This window comes from Siphateles boraxobius, unplaced genomic scaffold (assembly GCF_051911475.1).
Source record: "Siphateles boraxobius isolate OS27281-9 unplaced genomic scaffold, OSU_SipBor_1 9, whole genome shotgun sequence".
In the NCBI taxonomy this organism is placed as follows: Eukaryota; Metazoa; Chordata; class Actinopteri; order Cypriniformes; family Leuciscidae; genus Siphateles; species Siphateles boraxobius.
In genome coordinates, this window is record NW_027509219.1 from 7,901,543 (window position 1) to 7,925,332 (window position 23,790).

The 23,790-nt window shown below is 48.0% G+C and overlaps 1 protein-coding gene across 4 annotated transcripts in view; it reads right to left on the minus strand.

The window, feature by feature from the left end:
* The window catches only part of LOC143732299 (actin filament-associated protein 1-like 2), a 114,701-nt gene that overhangs the window by 24,204 nt on the left and 66,707 nt on the right, over positions 1-23,790 (minus strand). For all 4 annotated transcript variants that reach the window (XM_077223246.1, XM_077223245.1, XM_077223244.1 and 1 more), the window contains exons 6-8: positions 10,671-10,847; positions 8,755-8,847; positions 8,319-8,400 (exon numbers count right to left, since the gene is read on the minus strand). In XM_077223246.1, the coding sequence (XP_077079361.1) occupies positions 8,319-8,400; positions 8,755-8,847; positions 10,671-10,847 (352 nt within the window). The remainder of the gene's footprint in view (positions 1-8,318; positions 8,401-8,754; positions 8,848-10,670; positions 10,848-23,790) is intronic.

Sequence of the window (23,790 nt, forward strand, 5' to 3'; positions counted from 1 at the left end):
CATAAACAAATACACGGTCTTCTTACATAGATGCTGAGCCACTATCAGAAAGTTCACCCAAATATATTAAAGTTCACTGCTGTGGTTGTCACCTCAATGTCAAAGGTGACAATAAAATCTCACAGGAATCCATCCACAGACAATGACAGTGTGGAAAACACCCCACCTGTGTCCTGTACGGCATGCAGTGAATTTAGCCCCTAATGAATAACACCAAAACGAGTGAACAATGGCACAGTTGTGCTAATAGAAGGGCTAGCTCAGATGCAACGTATGAAGACCTTCTCCACATAAAGGGTATAAAGCATATGTTATTGGCAGACTTCTTTAATTAGAAACAGTATTAGGTTACAGAATGACAACAAAGAACGTTTCGGTTACGTATGTAACCCTCGTTCCCTGAGTAGGGAACGGAGACGTTACGTCGGATGACGACGAATGGGGGTTTCGCTTAGAACACCTATCGACTTCGAGTATTACAAAACGAGCCAATGGCGATGAAATGCCATGGGTCTGCGGAATTTGCATAGCGTATCTCCGCCCCACCGCGTGGGTATAAGGAGGACGCCGGCAACATGCAGGTATGTCTTCGCTGAGGAGCCGAGACTGAACTCAGGCGTCTGCCCAGCGGTACAGCGGAAGTGGCAGGGAGACGTAACGTCTCTGTTCCCTACTCAGGGAACGAGGGTTACATACGTAACCGAGACGTTCCCTTTCGTAGTCACTCCGAGTTACGTCGGATGACGACGAATGGGGGTCCCCGTGAAATCACGCCACCTTCACAGCTGTCTTCCAGTGCCCTGCGAAAGTCTGATCCCCCTGTCGTGATGCTGGCACGGACGAAGGAGTCCTACTCAACACAGGAATACCAAAGTACACTGGGAAGCATATCTCAGAGGAGATATGCCGCAGCATGCCTACCCGTAGGGAGGACTTAAGAAACACATATGGCCGGAGGGCTTCATATGGAGGAACGCTGGAGTGACCAGCCCGAGGGGTGGCAACTTTCAACTCCAGGAGGGCAAGGTGGCTTGCCAAGGGAAAGACACATGCTCAAGGAGGCTTACAGTGGAATTACACATGTGGGGGTTACTCAGGGAGGAACCATGCACACGGAGGCACCTAGCCGACGCCCAGGCAATAGACACTGGCGCCAGCGTCAACAGTGCTGGAGGAACTCAGGGCTTCAGAGAGGAAGGCTCACCTGAGAAATAATCGCCCGTATCCAGTCCGTGGAGTGGAATGGCGAGCAAGCGAAGACACCTGATCGGGTCCAGTACTAGCTAACTGAAGCGAGTACATGAGAGGACACAGGCTCCACTCGGAGATTATAGAATCTGGCGAATGTGTTGGGTGTCGCCCAGCCTGCAGCTCTACAAATGTCTGCCAGCGAGGCGCCATGCGCTAGAGCCCAAAAGGAAGCCACACTCCGAGTGGAGTGGGCTGTCACACCAAGGGGGCACGGTCGGCCTTGCTGTTGGTAAGCCAAAGCGATGGCGTCCACTATCCAGTGAGACAACCTCTGCTTTGAGAGAGCCTTTCCCTTCAGTCTCCCACCATAACAGACAAAGAGCTGGTCTGAGGTCCTGAAACACTGCGTTCTGTCTACATAAGCGCGGAGAGCGCGTACTGGACAGAGCAGTGCCAAGGCTGGGTCTGCCTCCTCCCGGGGCAGCGCTTGCAGGTTCACCACCTGGTCCCGGAAGGGAGTGGTGGGAACCTTGGGCACATAACCAGGCCGGGGTCTCAGGATCACGTGAGAGTGACCGGGCCCGAATTCCAGGCACGCTTCGTCAACGGAGAATGCGTGCAGGTCCCCTACCCTCTTGATAGAGGCCAAAGCAACCAGGAGCGCTGTCTTCATAGACAGGAACTTAAGCTCAACTGAAAGCGGAGGCTCAAAGGGAACCCTCTGCAGGGCATTTAAGACCACTGAGAGGTCCCAAGAGGGAACGAGAGGAGGGCGAGGAGGATTCAGTCTCCTCGCTCCTCTCAGGAACCTGACGATCAGGTCGTGCTTCCCCAGAGACTTACCTTGAACTGCTTCGTGATATGCGGCGATAGCGGCCACATACACCTTCAGGGTGGAGGGAGACAGCCTTCGCTCCAACCCATCTTGCAGGAAGGAAAGCACGACAGAGATCGAGCATCTCCTGGGGTCTTCTCGATGAGAAGAGCACCAGTTGACGAAGAGGTTCCACTTCAACGCATAGACATGTCTCGTGGACGATGCTCTAGCGGAAGTGATGGTAGCCACCATACTCAAACCTGCCTCGTCCCGTCCAGGAGCCACACGTGGAGCCTCCAGAGATCGGGTCGAGCGTGCCAAAGGGTGCCCCGTCTCTTAGAAAGGAGATCCTTCCTCAGAGGAATTGGCCAAGGAGGTGCTGTCGCGAGGAGTACCAGTTCGGAGAACCAGTCCGGGTATTGGTCCGGGTGGGCCAATACGGCGCAACCAGAATGAGCTGCTCCTCGTCCTCCTTGATCTTGCACAAGGTCTGTGCGAGAAGGCTCACTGGGGGAAACGCATATTTGCATAGGCCCCGCGGCCAGCTGTGCGCCAGTGCATCCGTGCCGAGAGAGCCCTCGGTCAGGGAATAGAACAGGGCGCAATGGGTCGAGTCGAGAGGCAAACAGATCTATCTGTGCGTCCCCGAACTGGTCCCAAATCAGCTGAACCGACTGGGGATGGAGTCTCCATTCGCCGGAGATGGCCGAAACCGTGACAGCTCGTCGGCTGCAAAGTTCCGATCTCCCGGAATGTAGATAGCACGAAGGGACCTCAGGTGCTTCTGACTCCATAAGAGGAGGTGGCGTGCGAGTTGCGACATACGGCGGGAGCGTAGACCACCCTGACGGTTGATGTACGCTACAGTCGCGGTATTGTCTGAACGGACTAGTACGTGTTGACCCCTGAGCAACGTGAGGAAACGGTGCAGGGCAAGGCGTACTGCCAGCAACTCGAGGCAATTGACAAGCAGAAGGCGCTGGGGTCCTGTCCAGGAGCCCGCGGCAGCATGTCCGTTGCACTAGGCGCCTCAGCCCGTGGAAGAGGCATCTGTGGAGACAACAACATGCCTGGAAACTCGTTCTAGGGGAACACCGGCCCGTAGAAACTGAGGTTCCACCACGGGGTGAAGGTCTGACGACAGGTCGGATTTACTGTAACTCGGAGCGTGCCATGATGCCATGCCCACCTCGGGACTCGATCGCGAAGCCACAGCTGAAGCGGTCTCATATGAAGCAATCCGAGCGGCGTTGCCGCGGCTGCAGATGCCATATGCCCCAGGAGCCTCTGAAACAATTTCAGTGGGACCGCACTCTTGTTTAATGGCTGAGTGGAGAAGGCGACCAAGTCCATACCGAGAAAAGAGCTCCTCTGCACGGGGCAAAGTTTACTCCTTTCCCAGTTGACCCGAAGGCCCAGACGAGCTAGGTGCCGGAGCACTGGGCCCTGTATTCACAAACCTGGTCTCAGGAGTGAGCTTAAGACAGCCAGTCACCGAGATAGTTCAGGATGCGAACCCCGTGTTCCCATGGAGGAACAAGGGCTGCCTCAACAACCTTGTGAAGGCGCGAGGAGACAGGGCTAGCCCGAATGGGAGAACAGCGTACTGACATGCGCGCGCCCTGACAGCAGAACGTAGGTACGGTCTGAGTCGAAGGAGAACGGAGACATAAGAGTAGGCGTCCTTCAGGTCGATTGCTGCAAACCAATCCTGTGGCCGCACACATCCAGAAATGCGTTTGGCCAGGAGCATCTTGAACGGCAGCCTGTGAAGGGAGCGGTTCAGATGCATAGGTCCAGGATTGGTCGTAACCCACCAGACTTCTCCGGGACAATGAGGTAGGGACTGTAAACCCGGACCTCATCTCGGCTGGAGGGACAGTCTCAATCGCACCCTTCGCCCGTAGGGAGCAACCTCCGCTCTCATGATAGGGGCATAGCCACCGACCAAAGTGGAGCGGACTCCCGTGAAGCAGGCAGGAGACCGTGCGAACTGAATCGCATAGCCGAGCCGATGGTTCGCACGACCCAGCGGAACAGATAGGGAGCTCTAGTGCAGGCTCCCAACTGTGCCAGCGGAGTGAAGAACCACAGACGTCCCCCCGGTGGTGCAGCGAAGCGGAATGACCAGCCCAGACGAGGGCGGCATAGCGGCACGGTGTGGGGGCAAGGTCATAACCGCACCCTGACAGAGGAGGCCAGGGAAGGACCAGCGTTCCACGGGGGCCTGCTCTGTCAGGGGTCTGGCGACAGAGGGGGACAGGGGCGAAACGGTCCGTGGACGGCACGCCGTGTCAACCACCTCTGGGGCAGAGGGGGATGAGGAGAGCACGGCTTGTGGGCGGCGCTCTGTGTCGTCCGAGAACTCTGTATGCTCAGAGAGGAGAGAGTCAGTTCTTTCTGAATAAGGATTCTTCCCCAGCCCTCCACCGGGGAAAGGAGTGGCCCTGCTACCAACTCCTGGAAAGAACTGAGTCTCATCTCTGAGCAGCCCATCTCAAAAGTGCCGCTTAACCCGGCGTTTAGCGGGGTGCGGGGCTGGAGAGGGCTGTGGCATCCCCCTACGGTCTTCCAGAGCCAGGCCCGGGTGAACGGGCGGGGTTGGAACCGTGGGAGGGAGCCTTCGGCGGTGGGCAGACTGAGGGATCTGAGCGGACGTCGGGGCCGTCGGGCAGAATAACCTCAATCTGCTCACGGGCGGTTGAGAACTGTTGGGCAGAAGCACTCAACCGCACCGCCGAAGAGGCCGACTTGGGAGATGGGGGTGTCGAGCAGACGGGTCCGCCCGACATCTTGCACATCAGACCGGTCAGCCCCAAACTGGTGAACATCACCTGACTCCGAGAGCGTACGGCCACTTTCGTCGGCTCGGAGAGCAAGGGCAGTGGCGGCGCGCAGCTCACTGAAGAGCCTCGGGTCAGTCCCACCCTCCTGCATGTCCATGAGCGTCTGGGTCAGGTAGACCAGCAGAACGGTCATGGGATGCAGTGAGGCAGCTGCCTGTCCTGGGCACTATAGGATTTCGCCACAGATTACTGTGACGAAAAGAACTACAGGCTTGGACGGGTGCTTAGGATTGCGCCGGGAAGCACTCTGAGGACACAGTAGCATGGCAACAGAGCGTTCAACCGGGGGAACCCCAGTGTACCCATGGGCAGCGGCCCCTGAGGGGAGGAAAGGCGGATGAGACCAACGAGAGGACCCGTGAACTCATCATGCACGTCCGGGAGGAAAGATATTGGGGTTTGCCGTGGACGTGTCGGCGGCCTCACCCAAAAACCAATCGTCCCGGGAAAGCATGGCCATCATCTCCGGATCAGACTCAGGCACAGCCGTATGCACACCAAAGGGTGGCAGCTGTGAAGAGTCGTCATTTCCAGAAGAATCAAGCCCACCTAGTGATGCTGCTACAGACACAGCATCATCCTCTGTAGCTTCAAATGAAAACACACGGGCCACCCGAGGGTAGACTCGTGGAATCATCAGTTCGCTAGCGGGCACCGTCATTAAAGAGGGGGGGCTGGGGCGTGGACACAGAGTCGGCGCCTTGTTCCAGACCAACACCCTCAGGTCACCCTGTCCACCAGCCGAAGATCGGGTAGTGGATGAGGGGACTCTCACTCTTGCGAGTTCACCGAGTCTCGACCTATATATGACGCGATGATCACGTTCCCAGAGAGAACATGAGTCATCCACGAGCGCTGTTCAAGCATGATCAAAGCCCAAACACACTAGACAGCGCTCGTGCCCATCAGAGTCCGATACCAGTCCGCTGCAACCAGAAATGCACGGGCAAGCCGTCTTTAAAAAGACGTGCCGCGTGCGAGCTCTTTTATGAGAGGAGAAAAAAACTCCGCGATGTTGAAGCGCACAGGGAGACACACACACACTGGCAGATCACTGCACAGATCATTTCATCATGGCATTTCATCGCCATTGGCTCGTTTTGTAATACTCGAAGTCGATAGGTGTTCTAAGCGAAACCCCCATTCGTCGTCATCCGACGTAACTCGGAGTGACTACGAAAGGGAACTGTGGGAAATGCAGACATTAAACAATGAAATCAAAACCAACACTATTTACATTCTTACATGATAACATTTTTACATGATAACAGTTTCGTTTTCAAAAACTTGCACTTTGAAAACTTCTACCAAAACGCCGTTGTCGTGTAAATGAACGGCCATAACGCATTAAAGGTTTTCTGTTTTCAGTTGAAAAATGATGTTGTGTAAATTAATAACTAATGATTATTACAACGGAAATGAATTAACAACTTATCGGTACTTAAACTGGAAAATGAATGTCTTCTAGAGCTGCTGTACAGCCAAAACAATCTTTGTTGCATTAATTCCCTGTTATTATTGTAAAGCTGCTTTGCAACAATCTGTATTGTAAAAAGAGCTATATTAATAAAGGTGACCTGACTTAAAATTGTATCTTGATTTTATGGTGAATGATTCATCAGTGCACTTTATTCAAAACTAAAAAAAAATTGCACCATTTTTCATCAAAATGTAATAACACATCGCAACCTTGGTAGGCTGGCATGCATAAAGTCATGATGTAACTGAAGTAGCGAAGATCTTTTCTTCCGCAATGCGAAGTAAATCCGAATTAAACGGTATGCTTGTACAAAATTTATGAACTTGACCCCCCTCTGAAACAACTTTCCTTTATGGCTGACATCACCAAGCCAAAGATTGTTTATTTACCAAGACAGTCCACTCATATTACTATAAATTGGAGATATTGCAACACGCAATGTTAGTTCGGTAAGCTATATTTGAGATTTCAGTATTTCTCCATTTAAGCAGATAGGAGTTGGTTTTGCACGACTGGAAAATCTACCCGGAAGTATATCGCAAATATGATCGCCGAGTGATGTTCCTTGATAGGGGCTGAGAGTGGGTACTTCTTTTGAAAAAGTAATTACTTCTCGACCATAAAAAAAAAAAAAGTTCTATATCCACCTTTTTCCTGACAAGCCTACTGCGATTTGAATTATAGGAGGAACTTCGGGTTTGGGGAATTTCCACTCAAAAAGACTGATACAAATCATTTCAAATTATAAGGTTATGCTACAAATAATCCTTATCAGCCAGTTTGACTGACTGAGCTGTCAATTATCCTTCATGTTTTATTTTCAGACGTCAGAAGAACGTAACGCTTGGTATTTTAATGTCATATGGTATCACAAGCATATCTGTGGCAAGAGCTCTTTTCAGTCTGTTGCATTCTTTTCCTCATGATTCTTATCTTTTTTTATTTGCATTCTGCTGAAAAAAGACAACATATACTACGCATTTGTGGTCTGCTCTCCTGGTTTTACTGTACGAAATATCCCATGTACAAATGATTTACTTGAATGCACTAACAATCTCTCTTTTCTCCCCAAATCCTCACGTCTCTTTCCAGGTTTGTTTTCAGATGAATGCTTTGCAATATAATTGTCTCCCCTTTTCACTTCCAGTCCCTATTAGCAGGGTGTACTGGAACGCATCTAAAGCAGGTAAATAGAATATTTGTTATCTGTCAAAATGACGGAAAGCACTTTGAAATATTATCACACAATGCTAAAGTTAATGAACATTTTTGATGTATGTTACATAATATAGACAAATATTACTAATATTTAACCTGTCCGTAATATTGCTGCAGAAAGAATCAAGCTTTTAGGGTTATTCATGGTCCATTGTAGTAATTCGTTAATTCTTTTACACTTTCAATTTTTCTTTTAATGTTCGGTGGTTTTAGGGTGAGTTCAATAATGACACTTCATTCTTCCCAGTTTTAAACAAAAAAGCTTATTATTGCTTATTTTAGAGTGAGCCTTTCACTGATTGCTTACAGTTTAATGGAAGTTACTCCCATAATTCACGCAAAGCATCATGAGGCAAAGGAAAAAGGTGGATAGTATGTAGCATGAATGCAATCCGGACTTACTACATCCGTCATGTTGTCATTGTCATTTGGCACTGCCGTTCACAAATCTAATTCCCGTAGCTTCATGGGATATTAAAGTGTCCATTGGATGCACACATCATAATCTTGCCAGAAGTAGTAGGTCATCCGGGTACTTTTCGCCTACTGTTTTTATGAATACTGTGAATTCAAACATATTTCTCATCTCACATACTGTTTTTCACCTACTATATATTAGGGAAGTGTGTAATTTCGGATGCAGAGAAGCTCTCTTATTTTTAAACTCTTCCCCTCCAAACACTTGGTTCCATTATAGTACGAAACACCCCCTTTTCATCATACAACTAACTCCTTTGTGTGTCCAAACGCAAGTGTGTCTGCTCACCTCTGTCTTTGTCTTTAAATTCCACACTGCTAATTGCAGTGATTTTCTCTTCATCCGAGTCTGTATGGAGGACAGTACTTGACTACAGCGAGAAAGAGAGATTGTAAGAACTCACTAATTGACATAAGCAAGTACAAAATATTCTCCAACACAGGTAAGTCAGTCCTTTATCTACAAATTGGCTTAAGATGGAACACAAGACTTTTGCTAATCAGTTTAGTTCATGGCTCAAGCCAGCAGAACATTCATGAAAGAGACTCTGGAAAGGACGTAAGGGAAAGGTCTCCAGATGAATAATCACCAAGATAATTCAGTAACATCTCTTTTAGAGAAATTAAGTTATGCTGTTACTCTCTTGCTGTGTCCATAACATAGATAATGTTGTTAACATAGAGAGCAGGAACTGGCATGGTGTCAGTGAGTATGTGTGATTTACCCTGCAAGAGTCCAGCCTCTCACTCCTCAGGATGGATGAGGAGCTTTGGGATTCAGGCTCGTAATAAGAGGAGCCGCTCACTTCTTCTATAATCTACAAATGAAACAAAAAGAAAACAAGTTAGTTAAAGTTACAGTTTAAAGTTGGCATGAAATGAAAACTCACTGTATGTATTTTCAAAATGCATCTTATAGATCTTATTGTGAACAATTCATTCGTGCATGTTTAATTTTAAAAAAAACTTTTGACCTTCATCATAACTGATGACATCATAACTGGACCTTCCGATGAAATGACAGACATCTCTCTGGTGATGTAAGCAGGATCTGCAATCACTTAGTTTGCTTAAATCCCGCCCTCACAATCATCTGCCTTCAGTTTTGAGTGCAACGGCCACGTCGCCCTACATTTGATCTTTGGATGTACACTCATCGGCCACTTTATTAGATATACCTTGCTAGTACCAGGTTGGATCCCCTTTTTCCTTCAGAACTGCCTTAATTTTCCGTGGCATAGATTCAACAAACTGGAAATATTCCTCAGAGATTTTGGTCCATATTGGCATGACAGCATCACGCAGTTGCTGTAGATTTGTCAGCTTCACATCCATGACGTGAATCTCGCATTCCACCACATACCAAAGGTGCTATATTGGATTAAGATCTGGTGAATGTGTGATCTGGTGACATTTAAGTATAATGAATAATAATAATTCGTTACATTTATTTAGCGCTTTTCTCTGCACTCAAAGCACTTTACATGGAAGGGGGGAATCTCCTCAACCACCACCAATGTGCAGAAAACACCTGGATGATACGATGGCAGCCATTGTGCACCAGAACTTCCACCTTATTGGTGGAAGAGGCTTATTGGCTTATTGGTTGAGAGGAGACAGAGTGAACTCATTGTCATGTTCAAGAAACGAGTTTTAGATGATTTGAGCTTTGTGACATGGCACTTTATCCTGCTGGAAGTAGGGATATCAAGGGATGGACATGGTCAGCAACAATCCTAAGGTAGGCTGTGACATTTAAAATTGGTACTAAAGGGGCCCAAAGTTTTCCAAGGAAATATCCCCCACACCATTACACCACCAGTCTAAACCATTAATACAAGGCAGAATGAGTCCATGCTTTCATGTTGTTTAGTCCAAATTCTGACCTACTATCTGAATGTTAAAGCAGAAATTGAGACTCATCAGACCAGGTGATGTTTTTCCAATCTTCTATTGTACAATTTTGGTGAGCCTGTGCGAATTGTAGCCACGGTTTCCTGTTCTTAGCTGACAGGAGTGGCACCCACTGTGTGTCTTCTGCTGCTGTAGCCAATCTGCTTCAAGATTCGACATGTTGAGTGTTTAGGGATGCTCTTCTGCAGACCTTGGTTGTAACGAGTGGCTATTTGAGTTACTGTTGCCTTTCTATCAGCTCGTACCAGTCTGGCCATTTTCATCTGACCTCTGGCATCAACAAGGCCTTTTCACACACAGAACTGCCACCCACTGGTAAAGATATTTTATCTTTTCGGACCATTCTCTGTAAACCCTAGAGACGGTTGTTTGTGAAAATCTCAGTAGATCAGCAGTTTCTGAAATACTCAGACCAGCCCGTCTGCCACCAACAACCATGCCAAATTGAAAGTAACTTAAATCACCTTTCTTCCCCATTCTGATGCTCAGTTTTGAACTACATCAGATCATCTTGTCCATGTCTACATACCTAAATGCATTGAGTTGCTGCCATGTGATTGGCTGATTAGATATTTGCGTTAAATAGCAGTTGAACAGGTGTACCTAATAAAGTGTCCAGTGAGTGTACGTCACAATATGGAGGAAAAGATTTGTCGCTGCTTCTGTATCCTTCATTGCAACTTTAATTTTAAGGAAAATGTAAGTCTAAGTTTAGACTTGGTCAGACCTTCCTCCACTCTTCGGCCTGCGTGCTGCTCTGGAATCCCAAGATGACTGTGTCGGCACCAGCCACCACCTTCAGCTCGTGCTGCATCTTCTTGCTGTATTTAGATTTGTAGACCACGTAGCAACCCGTGAGGTTTAGCTCCAGCAGAGGGTGTAAGTCTTTAGCACATTTAAAACACTGCCAGGGAAAAATGTATGTATTACATACTGGACAGTTACTAACAACATTCAGTTCTTTGTAAAGATGTAAAAAATGAATGCAATGTTTTAAGACACTTAACTGCATGTTATTTACAGTTAAATTAAAATGTATTGTAGTTGCAATTAGTTGCAATTGTAAATGCAATTAGTTGAACTATAAAAGGCGTATTTGCCCCACTTAACTAAGATTTACATAATGTACTTATGACTTATGTATTTATGTACTGACAAGCATCAATGTTAAACTACAAATACGCACGACAGGCATCGCCACTGATCCTCAACAAACTCATCTCCATCTCAGACTCCGTTCTTCAAACAGATGAACTGCATAATATAATGTTCCGGTCCAATCTGACCTCTGACCTGTAATGCTACCTGAATCATAATCATACAATGTTCATTCATTGGCCGAAGGAGGACTGGCCCCCCGACTGAGCCTGGTTTCTCCCAAGGTCTTTTTCATCATTCTGTCACTGATGTTTTTGTTTTGGTTCCTTGCCACTGTCGCCTTTTTCGCCTTACTTCGCCTTTGTCGCCATTGGCTTTTGGCTTGCTTAATTGGGGACATTTAATTTTATATTTAACAATATTATTACAACATTATTTTCCTGTTATCTCTGTAAAGCTGCTTTGAAACTATTTGTATTGTAAAAAGTGCTATGTAAATGACCTCAGAACTAGATTACTGTAATGCTTTATTAGCTGGCTGTCATTCCTAGGATATCTAAGTCCACTAAAGGAGGGAGGGCGTTCTCACATTTAGCTCCTAAACTCTGGAATAGCCTTCCTGATATAGTTCGAGGCTCAGACTCGCTGTCCCAGTTTAAAACTAGATTAAAAACACATCTCTTTAGCCAAGCATTCACATAATGCTTACCTTTTATACTACTGTTGAATCAGATCAAATGCATTAATATTATGAACACCAGCTATGCTAATTATCTCCCATCTGCTCTTCTGCGGTTAAATAGCGTAAATAGCGTTCGTCAGCTCCAGTTTGTATCCAGCCTCTCACGGAGACTTCAGATGCCCCAACACCTGCGATGAGATGACTAAACACCTGTGAAGAGACGACTCGAAGCCTGTGAAGAGACGACTCAACGTCGGCGATATGTTATGCCCTAAATTAATACATGATTAACTAACAGTATTTTTCTATGTACATTTCTGAAATGCACTTTCTGTAAAGCTGCTTTGAAACAATATGTATTGTGAAAAGCGCTATACAAATAAATTTGAATTGAATTGAATTGAATTGAATAAATAAAGGTGACTTGACTTGACTTGACTACACTTCAGAATATCTGACAGATGGTTTCAACTAACTATGATTAGGTTAGTAACTTTTTTTCCGTTCAGAATCCGAAGTGCAGATCCGTGAACAGTCTAATGGCTAATATTGCCCACAACCCATTGCGCATTGGACCAGGATTCGAGAACTACAAACATGAATAAAAAGTGATAAAAAAAACTACATACATGAAGGATGTGCTAGTCCGGCGGTTATGGGTTTAGATAAAGCGGTTTGAGTGATTAATTATCAGTATCTAACCTGATGTAAAATGTATTTATTCAATGTTGTCCACATTATATTTCATCTGCAGCAGCATTGTGTACTTTTGTAAAGATACGTTTAGCCTTTAACTTTTAAATGCATTATTATATTCAAATTGCAAACGCATGAAGAGAGTCTCCGCATGAAAGACCCACATCTGGCAGATCAACTTGCTACAACATTTCTCTCTGAAATGGTAGGAAATTAAATTAGATTCAATGGAGGATTTTAACTGTGACAAAATGATTGACAGAGCAGTTTATGGCGACAGGAATGCACATAACTAAGCAACAGAGCTGTCCATTAAAGATGATGAAGTAGTAACAAAGCTAGCCTACTCTTTTGCTACACACTCAAAAGTATCAACTTTTTTTTCACAAAAAGAGTACATACTTTTAGGGCGTATTTTAAGTAGGCGAATTGGGATGCAGCAAATAACTAATAAAGATGGAGTTCCCTTTTGAACGGTCACTTCGTATTGCGTAGCTATACGCAGTGGGGGGAAACTCCTTTTCCTCGATTTACTGAAGCCTTTATGTAAAGCGCATTTGCAGCTGCACAGCTAGAACATGAGCGTCTGGCTCGCTCATAGGCTGCGCTGCAGCAACTGCACATCCAATGGCGCGGGCGACAAGGGGGCGTGACCTCAGTCTATAATAGTCCCCGAATTCGCCATTATAGCAGATTTTACTCCTTCAGCGACAAACTTCACGTCTCTGACCATTTATTGAGCCTTCGCCGTCGAACAAGCCTTCAGCCTGAGCGAGCTACAGTTCAGCAGACTACACATCTCAACCGTGTTTCTCCTGATGCTGTCTCTCCTGTGGCTATCCGGCGATATCCTTTTCAATATCTGTTTATTATGTGTTTATATCTGTACGAGTGTTGTTACATATGCCTCATACATAGGCCTACGAACACACGAGCTGCATTTCATGCCTGGGACTCTACCAAGCAGAGAATGCACTCTCTGTCGGCGGATGTGCGGCCTGCGAGTGCATGTCTATCTCCGTGCTGCCGAATTTGACGGCGCCGCATAACCCGCGCTTCCTTCTCCGGCCCTACTTACAGCCGAGGAAGAAGAAGCGCCGCAGCCAACGGCATCCAGAGAGCACGGACGTTTGTGAACGCACGCCGACCAAGTCCCCGCGTGCTTCACTCTCTCCAGCTCAGTCATCTCCGGTCCTGTTCGAGGGAGATCAGTGCATGGCGGGCCTCTTCTCCGACGCTGAGTTGCTTCGATCCTAACACAGGCCGTCGCGGACCTCGAGCTCGAGTGGAACTAACCGTGCTAGCTGGTGCCGACCAGCAAAGCCGGCGAAACAGGCCTCTCACCCTGCGGCTGATGCCCAAAGCTAGACTTCCCGCCGAAGTCGTCCTAGCACGCAAAGGAAAGAGCTTAAAGCTCCCGCGCTTGCCGGACCACCCTCAAAGAAGCCAGCAAAACTTCCCTCAGCCCCCTGTTCAGTTCAGGCGGCTGGGGAATTTATTATTGTAAACAGGCCCGCGGCAGTTAGCGCGTCTTTGCAAACAAACGCCCTTTTCACGGCGACCCAAATAAAGCACACGAGGACAACGCATGGGTTCACGGTCCCCCTTCCCTAAAGCGGCCCCTCCCCTGTTGTAACACTGACTTCCCCACACGCAAATGCTTGTGCAGTCAGTCCAACATTCAATGTGTGCACAAATCCCAATATATGGGTTCAAGGTCCCCCTTCACTAGGCGGCCCCTCCCCTGTTGTAACACTGACTTCCCCACACGCAAATGCTTGTACAGTCAGTCCAACACTCAATTTGTTCAAAAATCACAATATAAGGGTATCAGGTCTCCCTATGTTAGGCGGCCCGTCCCAATCAGTGTGTCAAGCCCTAGCCACACGGGTTATAGCCTGGCAAACTATCCCGATGTGTCGAGCTGGGTTATAAACACTATAAAGCGAGGCTACTCGCTCCAATTCGCTCGCAGACCCCCAAAGTTTCAGGCGGTTATCGAGACTAAGGTGAGAAGCAACGTGGGTCACATGCGTCGCACCAATGTACAGAATTCATTAGCAAAAGGGCCGATAGAATTATTCCCCCCCGTGCTGAAACATACGGGTTTTTACAGCCGCTATTTTCTAATTCCGAAAAATGAGGGCGGCCTCAGACCCACTTTAGATCTGAGACATTTGAACAAAGCTCTCATGAGAAGGCCATTCAAAATGTTATCTGACTTCATCAGGCAGCCCCTCCCCCGTTGTAACACTGACTTCCCCACACGGAAATGCTTGTACAGTCAGTCCAATACTCAATGTGTGCACAAATCACAATATATGGGTTCACGGTCCCCCTTCACTAGGCGGCCCCTCCCCTGTTGTAACACTGACTTCCCCACACGCAAATGCTTGTGCAGTCAGTCCAGCATTCAATGTGTGCACAAATCACAATATATGGGTTCACGGTCCCCCTTCACTAGGCGGCCCCTCCCCTGTCGTAACACTGACTTCCCCACACGCAAATGCTTGTACAGTCAGTCCAACATTCAATGTGTGCACAAAACACAATATATGGGTTCACGGTCCCCCTTCACTAGGTGGCCCCTCCCCCGTAGTCACACTGACTTCCCCAAACGCATATGCTTGTACAGTCAGTCCAATACTCAATGTGTGCACAAATCACAATATAAGTGTATCAGGTCCCCCTACGTTAGGCGACCAGCCCCAATCAGTGTGTCAAGCCCTAGCCACACGGGTTCTAGCCTGGCAAGCTATCCCGATGTGTCGAGTTGGGTCATAAACACTATAAAGCGAGGTTACTCGCTCCAATTCGCTCGCAGACCCCCAAAATTTCAGGCGGTTCTCGAGACTTCGGTGAGAAGCAACGTGGGTCACGTGCTTGTACAGAATCTATTAGCAAAAGGGGTGATAGAATTAGTCCCACCCCCCCCCCCCCCTCCCCCCGCGCTAAAAAATATGGGTTCCCTTTCAAGGGAACTTCGAGCTGCGTCAAACGCTGCGGGAACGCCCCTGCGTTGTGCGTCATGAAGCACGTATGGAATCAGCCCAATGGAGAGATGAAACGTCATAGGCGGGTGACGTCATCGACCAGGAAACTATAAAGCACCCCAAAAACACAAGCGCATTAGCTTCTGTGCTTTCAGTCGCGCTACATGTGAATCTGTCCCTGTGTGATATTGTCTGTCTTACATACCCTGCACCACACAAACAATTTATCCCTATATATATATATATTGAGAGATTATGGCGGACGAACAGCAGTTTAGAAAGTGTGTTCCTCCCTGCTCGCGTTATTTAACGAGCGGGGATACACATGATCTTTGTGTTGTTTGTTTGGGAGTTCAGCATGCCCAGTTTGCTCTCGAGGGAGCAGACTGTGAGCATTGCGAGCGTTTGCCGTTAAGGACGCTCCGCTCCCGCCGATCGCTCTTTGAGGAGAGCGGTTCGGTGCGCGCTCCCCGCGGTTCGGGTCCCGCTTCTGCCGAGGCAGAGCGGCGGCGCTTATCGTGGGGATCGCAGATGGATCTCACAGCGGGGTTTGAGACGGCTCTGCCTTATCTCTCCCTTCACCTGTGAGATCCAGTGCCTCAGTCCCGGGTTCGGAAGCACGCGCTGCGGTTTCTTCCGCTCGGGCTGAGGCACCAATGCTGCAGCTATCCAGTTCTGAGGAACTTGATGTTGTTAGTGTTGAGGGAGATGTGGAGGATTCGCCACCCCACACTCCTGAGAGTGATGAGCTTATGGAGGTGTTAACAAGAGCTGTTGAAAAACTTAATATTGAATGGCCAGTGACTAGACAGGAGTCTGTTTCTAAATCAAAGTTGGATGAGAGATTTTTGCCGTCACGTGTGCAGCCTCCACGCCGGTGCCTGCCGTTTTTCCATGATCTCCACACCGAGGTGTCGAAATCATGGAGAAAACCGGTGTCATATAGAGTGTTTAGTCCCCAGACTTCAACATACGCTAATATTATGGGAGCCAAGGCTCATGGTTATGGTGCTTTGCCTCGTGTGGAAGAGACGCTTGCGAGCCATCTCTCCCCCGAAGCAGCATCATCTTTTAAGGCACCGGCATTACCCACCAAGCCTTTAAGAAACACTTCGGCTTTGGTGGGTAAAGCATATTCGGCAGCAGGTCAGGCTGTGTCATGTCTGCATACTATGTCAATCTTGCAGGCATACCAGGCTGATCTGCTAAGGGACATGAGTGAGAGTGAGGAGGTCAGTACTGACGTAGTTCGCGAACTGCGTCAGGCTGCTGATTTATCCCTGCGTGCCACCAGAGAATCGGCCAAATTAATGGGTCGTTCTATGGCAGCTCTGGTGGCCGCAGAAAGACATTTGTGGTTAAATCAGACTAATATTAAAGAGAGAGAAAAGGCTTTTCTTTTAGATGCTCCTCTTTCTCCCATGGGGTTGTTTGGTGATGCTGTGAATTCAGTTATCGATAAATTCCAAGAAGAAAAGAAACAAACTGCAGCTTTTAAAAAGTTTCTTCCCCTTAAAGTTCATGTCCCTGGGGCTGCTGGGCGGGAGCAGCCCCGGCCGTCTTCGAGCTCATCACATAGAGCGCAGCAGAGGCAGAGTGTCGCGTCTCGTGCTCCCCCTGCTGGACAGTGGGCTCAGCCGCGACACTCTCAGCCGAAGCCTTCTCCCAGTAGAACTGATCTGAGGACAGTTATATTGGCTAAGAAGGCTTCGGCTAAGAAGAAGTCCTGACGCCAAGCCGTTCAGGATGCTGAGGGTGGTCCCCACCGAGGCGGAAAGGTGTTCACCTCTTTTTACGGTGCCCATTCCTCCTCGGTGCCCTCAGGGGCTCGTTCTGCCAACCCCGCCTTTATGCCGGGGCACAGACGATCCCAGCGAGCGCTTTCCCGAGGGACGCTCGCTCCCTCTGAGGAGGGTCTCAGAGCGGTCAGACCAGTTGTTCCCTGCCGGTGCGCCGTTACAGGGCGCTGCGTCTGCTGCTCAAGTTACACCAGAGGCCAGTCTCGAGAGGCTGGTACCCTTAGTAGAATTTCTGGCAGAGTGGAAAAGCCTTCCAAAAATATCTCATTGGGTCCTGCAGACAGTAGAAAAGGGTTATGCTATCCAGTTCAGGTGTCGTCCACCAAAATTCAGAGGGGTTCTGCACACAGTGGTGGGCCCCGAGCAGGCTCTGGTATTGGAACAAGAGGTGAAAACGCTCCTTCAAAAAGAGGCTATAGAACAGGTTCCTCCTCCCAGTTTGGAGTCAGGTTATTACAGCCGATATTTCATCGTTCCAAAGAAGGATGGGGGGTTGCGTCCAATTTTAGACCTGCGCATATTGAATCGCTCGGTAGGGAAGCTAAAATTCAAGATGCTCACTATCAAGCAGATCGTGTCTCAAATCAGGTCCGAGGACTGGTTTGTCACGATAGATCTGAAGGACGCATACTTCCATGTGTCCATCCTTCCACAACACAGGAAGTTCCTGTGGTTCGCCTTCGGGGGCGAGGCGTACCAGTACAGGGTTCTTCCGTTTGGCCTAGCTTTATCTCCCCGTACTTTCACGAAATGCATGGATGCAGCACTAGTGCCTCTGAGGCTTCAGGGCATTCGTATTCTCAATTACATCGACGATTGGTTGATTTTAGCTCAGACCGAGCAGATGGCGGTTCGGCATCGAGATGTCGTCCTCGCTCATATCAGAAAGTTGGGGTTGAGGCTGAACGCAAAGAAAAGTGTATTATCTCCTTCCCAGAAGACCACTTTTCTGGGTGTCGTTTGGGATTCGGTATCGATGCGGGCGCGACTCTCTCCGACCCGCATCGCTTCGATTCTCTCAGCTGTGAAACAAGTGAAGCTAGGCCAGCTACTCACTGTCAAGCAGTTTCAGAGACTGTTGGGTCTGATGGCAGCAGCGTCCAACGTTATACCTTGCGGCCTGTTGTACATGAGACCGCTACAGTGGTGGCTCAGGACCAAGGGATTCTCCCCGAGGGGAAATCCGCTCCGCACGTTCAAAGTCACGCGGCGCTGCCTTCGTGCTCTGGTCATGTGGAGAGAAACTTGGTTCCTATCCAAAGGTCCTGTGCTGGGGGCTCTTTGTCGTCGCATAACGCTAACGACGGATGCTTCCCTCACAGGGTCATGAGTGGTCGCCCAGCCCAAGGTCTGTGGCAGGATCATCATCTTTCGTGGCACATAAATTGTCTAGAGATGTTGGCTGTGTTTCAGGCTCTGAAACACTTCCTAACAGACCTGAGAGGCCATCATGTGTTAGTTCAATCAGACAACACGTCGGTGGTCTCTTATATAAATCATCAGGGGGGCCTGCGGTCTCGCCGGCTTTACAAGTTGGCCCGTCAGATCCTCCTGTGGTCCCAAGGGAAGCTACTATCTCTGAGAGCAATGTATCTCCCTGGGTATTTGAATGTGGTAGCAGACTCCCTGTCGAGGCAGGGGCCGAGGCCAGGGGAATGGAGACTCCACCCCGAGGTGGTGGAGCTCCTTTGGTTGAGTTTCGGTCTCTCAACCGAGGTTGTTGAGACCATTCTTAACTCCAGAGCTCCATCCACGAGGAAGCTTTATGCCTTGAAGTGGAAACTTTTCACTTCTTGGTGTGGAGAACACCTGCAGGACCCAGTTAACTGCCCAGTGGGTGCAGTGCTGGAATTCCTGCAGGAGCGCTTCTCCACAGGGTTATCCCCCTCCACACTAAAGGTGTATGTGGCGGCACTAGCTGCTTACCACGTCCCTTTCAGTGGAGTTTCTCTTGGGAGACACCCGCTTATAACTTGTTTCCTCCGTGGCACTTTGAGGCTGAGGCCAGCAGTTCGTACGAGGGTGCCGACTTGGGATCTGGCCATTGTATTAGAAGGTCTTTCCCTAGCTCCTTTTGAACCTATCGAAGAAGTTCCCGAGAAGTTTCTCACTTTTAAGACTATCTTTTTGCTTGCTATCTCTTCACTAAAAAGAATCGGAGATTTGCAGGCTCTGTCGGTTTCACCCTCGTGCCTGGAATTTGCACCTGGCATGGTTAAAGCTTTTCTGCATCCTAGACCAGGTTACGTTCCTAAGGTTCCTACTAATATTGTTAGACCTACGGTTCTGCAGGCTTTCTGTCCTCCTCCATTTATGTCATCGGACCAGGAGAAACTTAATTCACTCTGCCCTGTTAGGGCATTAGACGCTTATGTCCACAGAGCTGCCCTGTGGAGGAAATCAGAACAACTTTTTGTATGTTTCGGGCCACCCAGGAAAGGGTGTCCGGCGTCTAAACAGAGAATGAGCAAGTGGGTGGTTGAGGCTATCTCACTTGCTTATGAGTCGGCTGGCCAGCCTTCACCTTTGGTTGTCCGAGCTCACTCTACCAGGAGTATGGCTGCTTCTAAAGCTCTTTTGTCGGGGGTTTCCCTGAGTGATGTTTGTGATGCGGCTGGATGGTCTTCACCGCATACTTTTATTAAGTTCTATGACCTAGACTTAAGCTCTACCCCTGGGGCACAGGTGCTCTCGTCCTCTGTGCGCTAGTCTCACATGACGGTCATTTGGTCCTATGGCGACGTGGGTATTCGCGTTCCCGCAGCGTTTGACGCAGCTCGAAGTTCCCTTGAAAGGGAACGTCTCGGTTACGTATGTAACCCTAGTTCCCTGATAGGGAACGAGACGCTGCGTCGCTCCGCCATACTCCCGGCACTCCCGTTAGCGCTTCCTTCAAGCCTATCAGAAGCTAATGCGCTTGTGTTTTTGGGGTGCTTTATAGTTTCCTGGTCGATGACGTCACCCGCCTATGACGTTTCATCTCTCCATTGGGCTGATTCCATACGTGCTTCATGACGCACAACGCAGGGGCGTTCCCGCAGCGTTTGACGCAGCGTCTCGTTCCCTATCAGGGAACTAGGGTTACATACGTAACCGAGACGTTTTTACAGCCGCTATTTTCTGATTCCGAAAAAAGACGGCGGTCTCGGACCCATTCTAGATTTGAGACATTTGAACAAAGCTCTCATGAGACGGCCGTTCAAAATGTTAACTATCAAACATATCCGCGCGCAAGTGCGCCCGGGGGATTGGTTTGTCACAATGGATCTGAAAGATACTTACTTTCACATTCAAATAATGTTTCAAAAAGCAAACTAACCCCCAGCCAGAGCATGATCTTTCTGGGTCCCTGAACCCACAGACGGTCAGTCTGAAATGGAAGGTGTTTGGCGAGGCCGAAATCAACCTTTTCGCCTCGAGAATCAACACCCATTGCAAATTGTTCTTCTCGAAGAACAGGGATGCACTGGCCCATGTCTGGCCCAACCGTCCCCTTTATGCCTTTCCCCCACGTCTCGATGATTCCACAAGTCATCAAACGGGTCAGAGAGAGCGGGTGCCCAGTCCTTCTAGTGGCCCCTCTCTGGCAAACCAGACCGTGGTTCACGGAACTGGTTCAGTTATCGGACACAATCCCATGGCCTGTCCCACTAAGGAAAGACCTTCTCACACAGGCGAACGGGACATTGTGGCATCCGAGACCCGATTTATGGGCGCTCCCTGTTTGGCCCCTCAACGGGTACCCAAGGACCTTCCTGAGAAGGTTTTAAGCACTATATCTGAAGCCAGGGCCCCGTCGACTCGGCGCCTGTGTGCTTCAAAATAGTCAGGTTTTTCCAGCTGGTGCTCGAAAAATCAGGCTGACCCAGAGTCTTGTGAGATATCTGTGGTTCTCTAATTCTTACAGGAGCTGCTGGACGCAGGTTGCTCCCCTTCCACGCTCAAAGTGTATGTGGCAGCCATAGCAGCACATCATGTTCTGACGGCTGGCCAGTCACTGGGAAGAAATGACCTGGTCGTAAGATTCCTGAAAGGTGCGAGGAGAATGAACCCCTCCAGACCTCCATCTGTGCCGCCTTGGGACCTCTCCATGGTCCTGGGGGCTCTGAAAGGTCCGCCTTTCGAACCGCTCCAATCAGTTGATCTAAAAACCCTCAATCTAAAACCTTTTAAATCTAAAAGACCACTCATGGCGTTGGCATCTATCAAGCGAGTGGGAGATCTGCAGGCGCTCTCTGTGAGCCTTGCATGTTTGGAGTTGGGTCCAGATGACTCCAGAGTCATCCTCAAGCCCAGACATGGTTACGTTCCTAAAGTGCTCTCAACACTGTTCAGAGCACAGGTGGTGACATTATCAGCCCTCGCTCCTTCTGCAGAGGATGGAGAGCTTAATCTTCTCTGCCCTGTCTGAGAGCTGAGAATCTATCGGGAGCGTTCTGCGTCTTTTAGACAATCAGAACAGCTTTTTGTCTGCTTTGGTGGTAGATCCAAGGGGGATTCAGTCACTAAGCAAAGACTGTCTAGATGGATAGTGGATGCTATTTCTATGGCTTATACCGCAGCGGGTTAAGTTTGCCCAATAGGTATCAAGGCCCATACGACCAGAGGTATGGCCTCGTCATGGGCTTGGGCATCTGGCATTCCAATTAATGTGTGATATTTGTATTGCGGCCGGTTGGTCCTCGCCTTCCACATTTATGAGTTTCTATAATAGGGAAGTGCCTTCCCTGCAGGCGAAGGTGCTTTCGGTATGATTAAGACCCGTCGGTCTTGTCATATATTACTGTGCACTATCACATTCACATATATATATAAAACCCGCTGCTGGCCGGTTGTATTTCATGCATAAACCCGCTGTTGCCGGTTATATTTACATATATATAAAACCCGCTTTTGGCCGGTTATATGACATATATAAAACCCGCTTTTGCCGGTTATATTCCATACATATATTGGCCGGTTAAAATTTCATATATAAACCCACTTGACTGGTTATATGTTCATATACTAATAACCCTGACAGTGTCTGGGTTCATTGGTGTAGTATGTTGGGTTATTTCTAACTGATGTGTACTATTTTAGACCTGACGGTGTCTGGTCTATTTATACATAATTATGCGGTTATGGCTTTTTTTGTATGCTCAGGGGCCTGAGTTGCAGTGGCAGCCAGTTACTCAGTGCGGCGTTTTGCATGGTGTCCCCACTGCGTATAGCTACGCAATACGAAGTGACCGTTCGAAAGTGAACTCCTCGGTTACTCACGTAACCTCAGTTCCCTGAGTTAGGGAACGAGTATTGCATAGCCAGCCTCACTATAGTAACATGGCAAGTTGTCGCTTCAGCCGTTAAACCTGCTATAATGGCGAATTCGGGGACTATTATAGACTGAGGTCACGCTCCCTTGGCGGGATGTTCTCAGCACTGTCAAAATAAAAGTCCGGTGTGGCCTCAAAATAAAAGTTCCACTTTCAACACATCAGCCAAACAGAAAAATTTATCGCCCGATGCCAATACTTAGAAAATGCCAAATATCAACAAATATATCAGCCATGGCGATATATCGGTCGACCACTAGTAATTTGTGGGCAGGGCCGGATTAAGAATACAGAGACCCTGGGCGCAATGTCTTGTAAGCCCCCCCTTAGGCAGGCCAAATGTATAGTTTGTCCAAGGACATTTTAATTTGGCATTAAAAGTTTTACTGACTTAAAAGGAACTTTGTTGTACTCTGCTGCAGTAAAGTTCATAAATGATCGTTCTTTCCCATAGGATTTTGTAAAACCATAGTCTAAAATATAGAGTCTCAGTCTACATTACATTATCACTGTTTTTTTTAGGATGCCAAACAATTATTATAATAATGTAATAATGATTTATAATATTTTACTAATATTTTAACCTTGCTCATTTTGATCATAATTTTTCATTGTCCTATTCTGTGAAAATTAATCTCTAACACGCATTCATGCAACAACAACTATTTGAAATTGTTTTATCCAGACTGGACTATTGTAATGCTCTCTTGGCTGGCTTTCCAGCTTGCACTGTCAACGCTCTGCAACTGATCCAGAATGCAACTGCAAGAGTGGTCTTTAACGAGCATGTCACATCTCTCATCAACTTGCACTAGCCATTTGCATTAAATTCTAGGGACTGATGTTTACCAACAAAACAACCACTGGCTCTGCACCCCTGTACCTAAACTCACTACTTCAGACTTGTTCGCCCTCAGAAGCTTGCGTTCTGCAAGTTCTGCATCACTTTCACGGACCTTTACATTGACTGTTAGAATAGAATAGGTAGAATAAATTGCCTAACTCAATAAACTGCTAAATACTTGACCCATTAATACCAACTTTTTTTTTGTACTGTGCTAGACTAACTGGGACTTGAAACTGCACTTGTTGCTTCTATCGTTCTCTTTATTTGCAAGTCACTTTGGATAAAATGTAATTGTAAATGTATCAAATAATAACACCAATATTACAGTATAATACAGCAATTGCCTTTTAATGTGGATATTTTTATATATTCTAAAACAGGGATGGGCAACTTCGGTCCTTGAGGGCCACTGTCCTG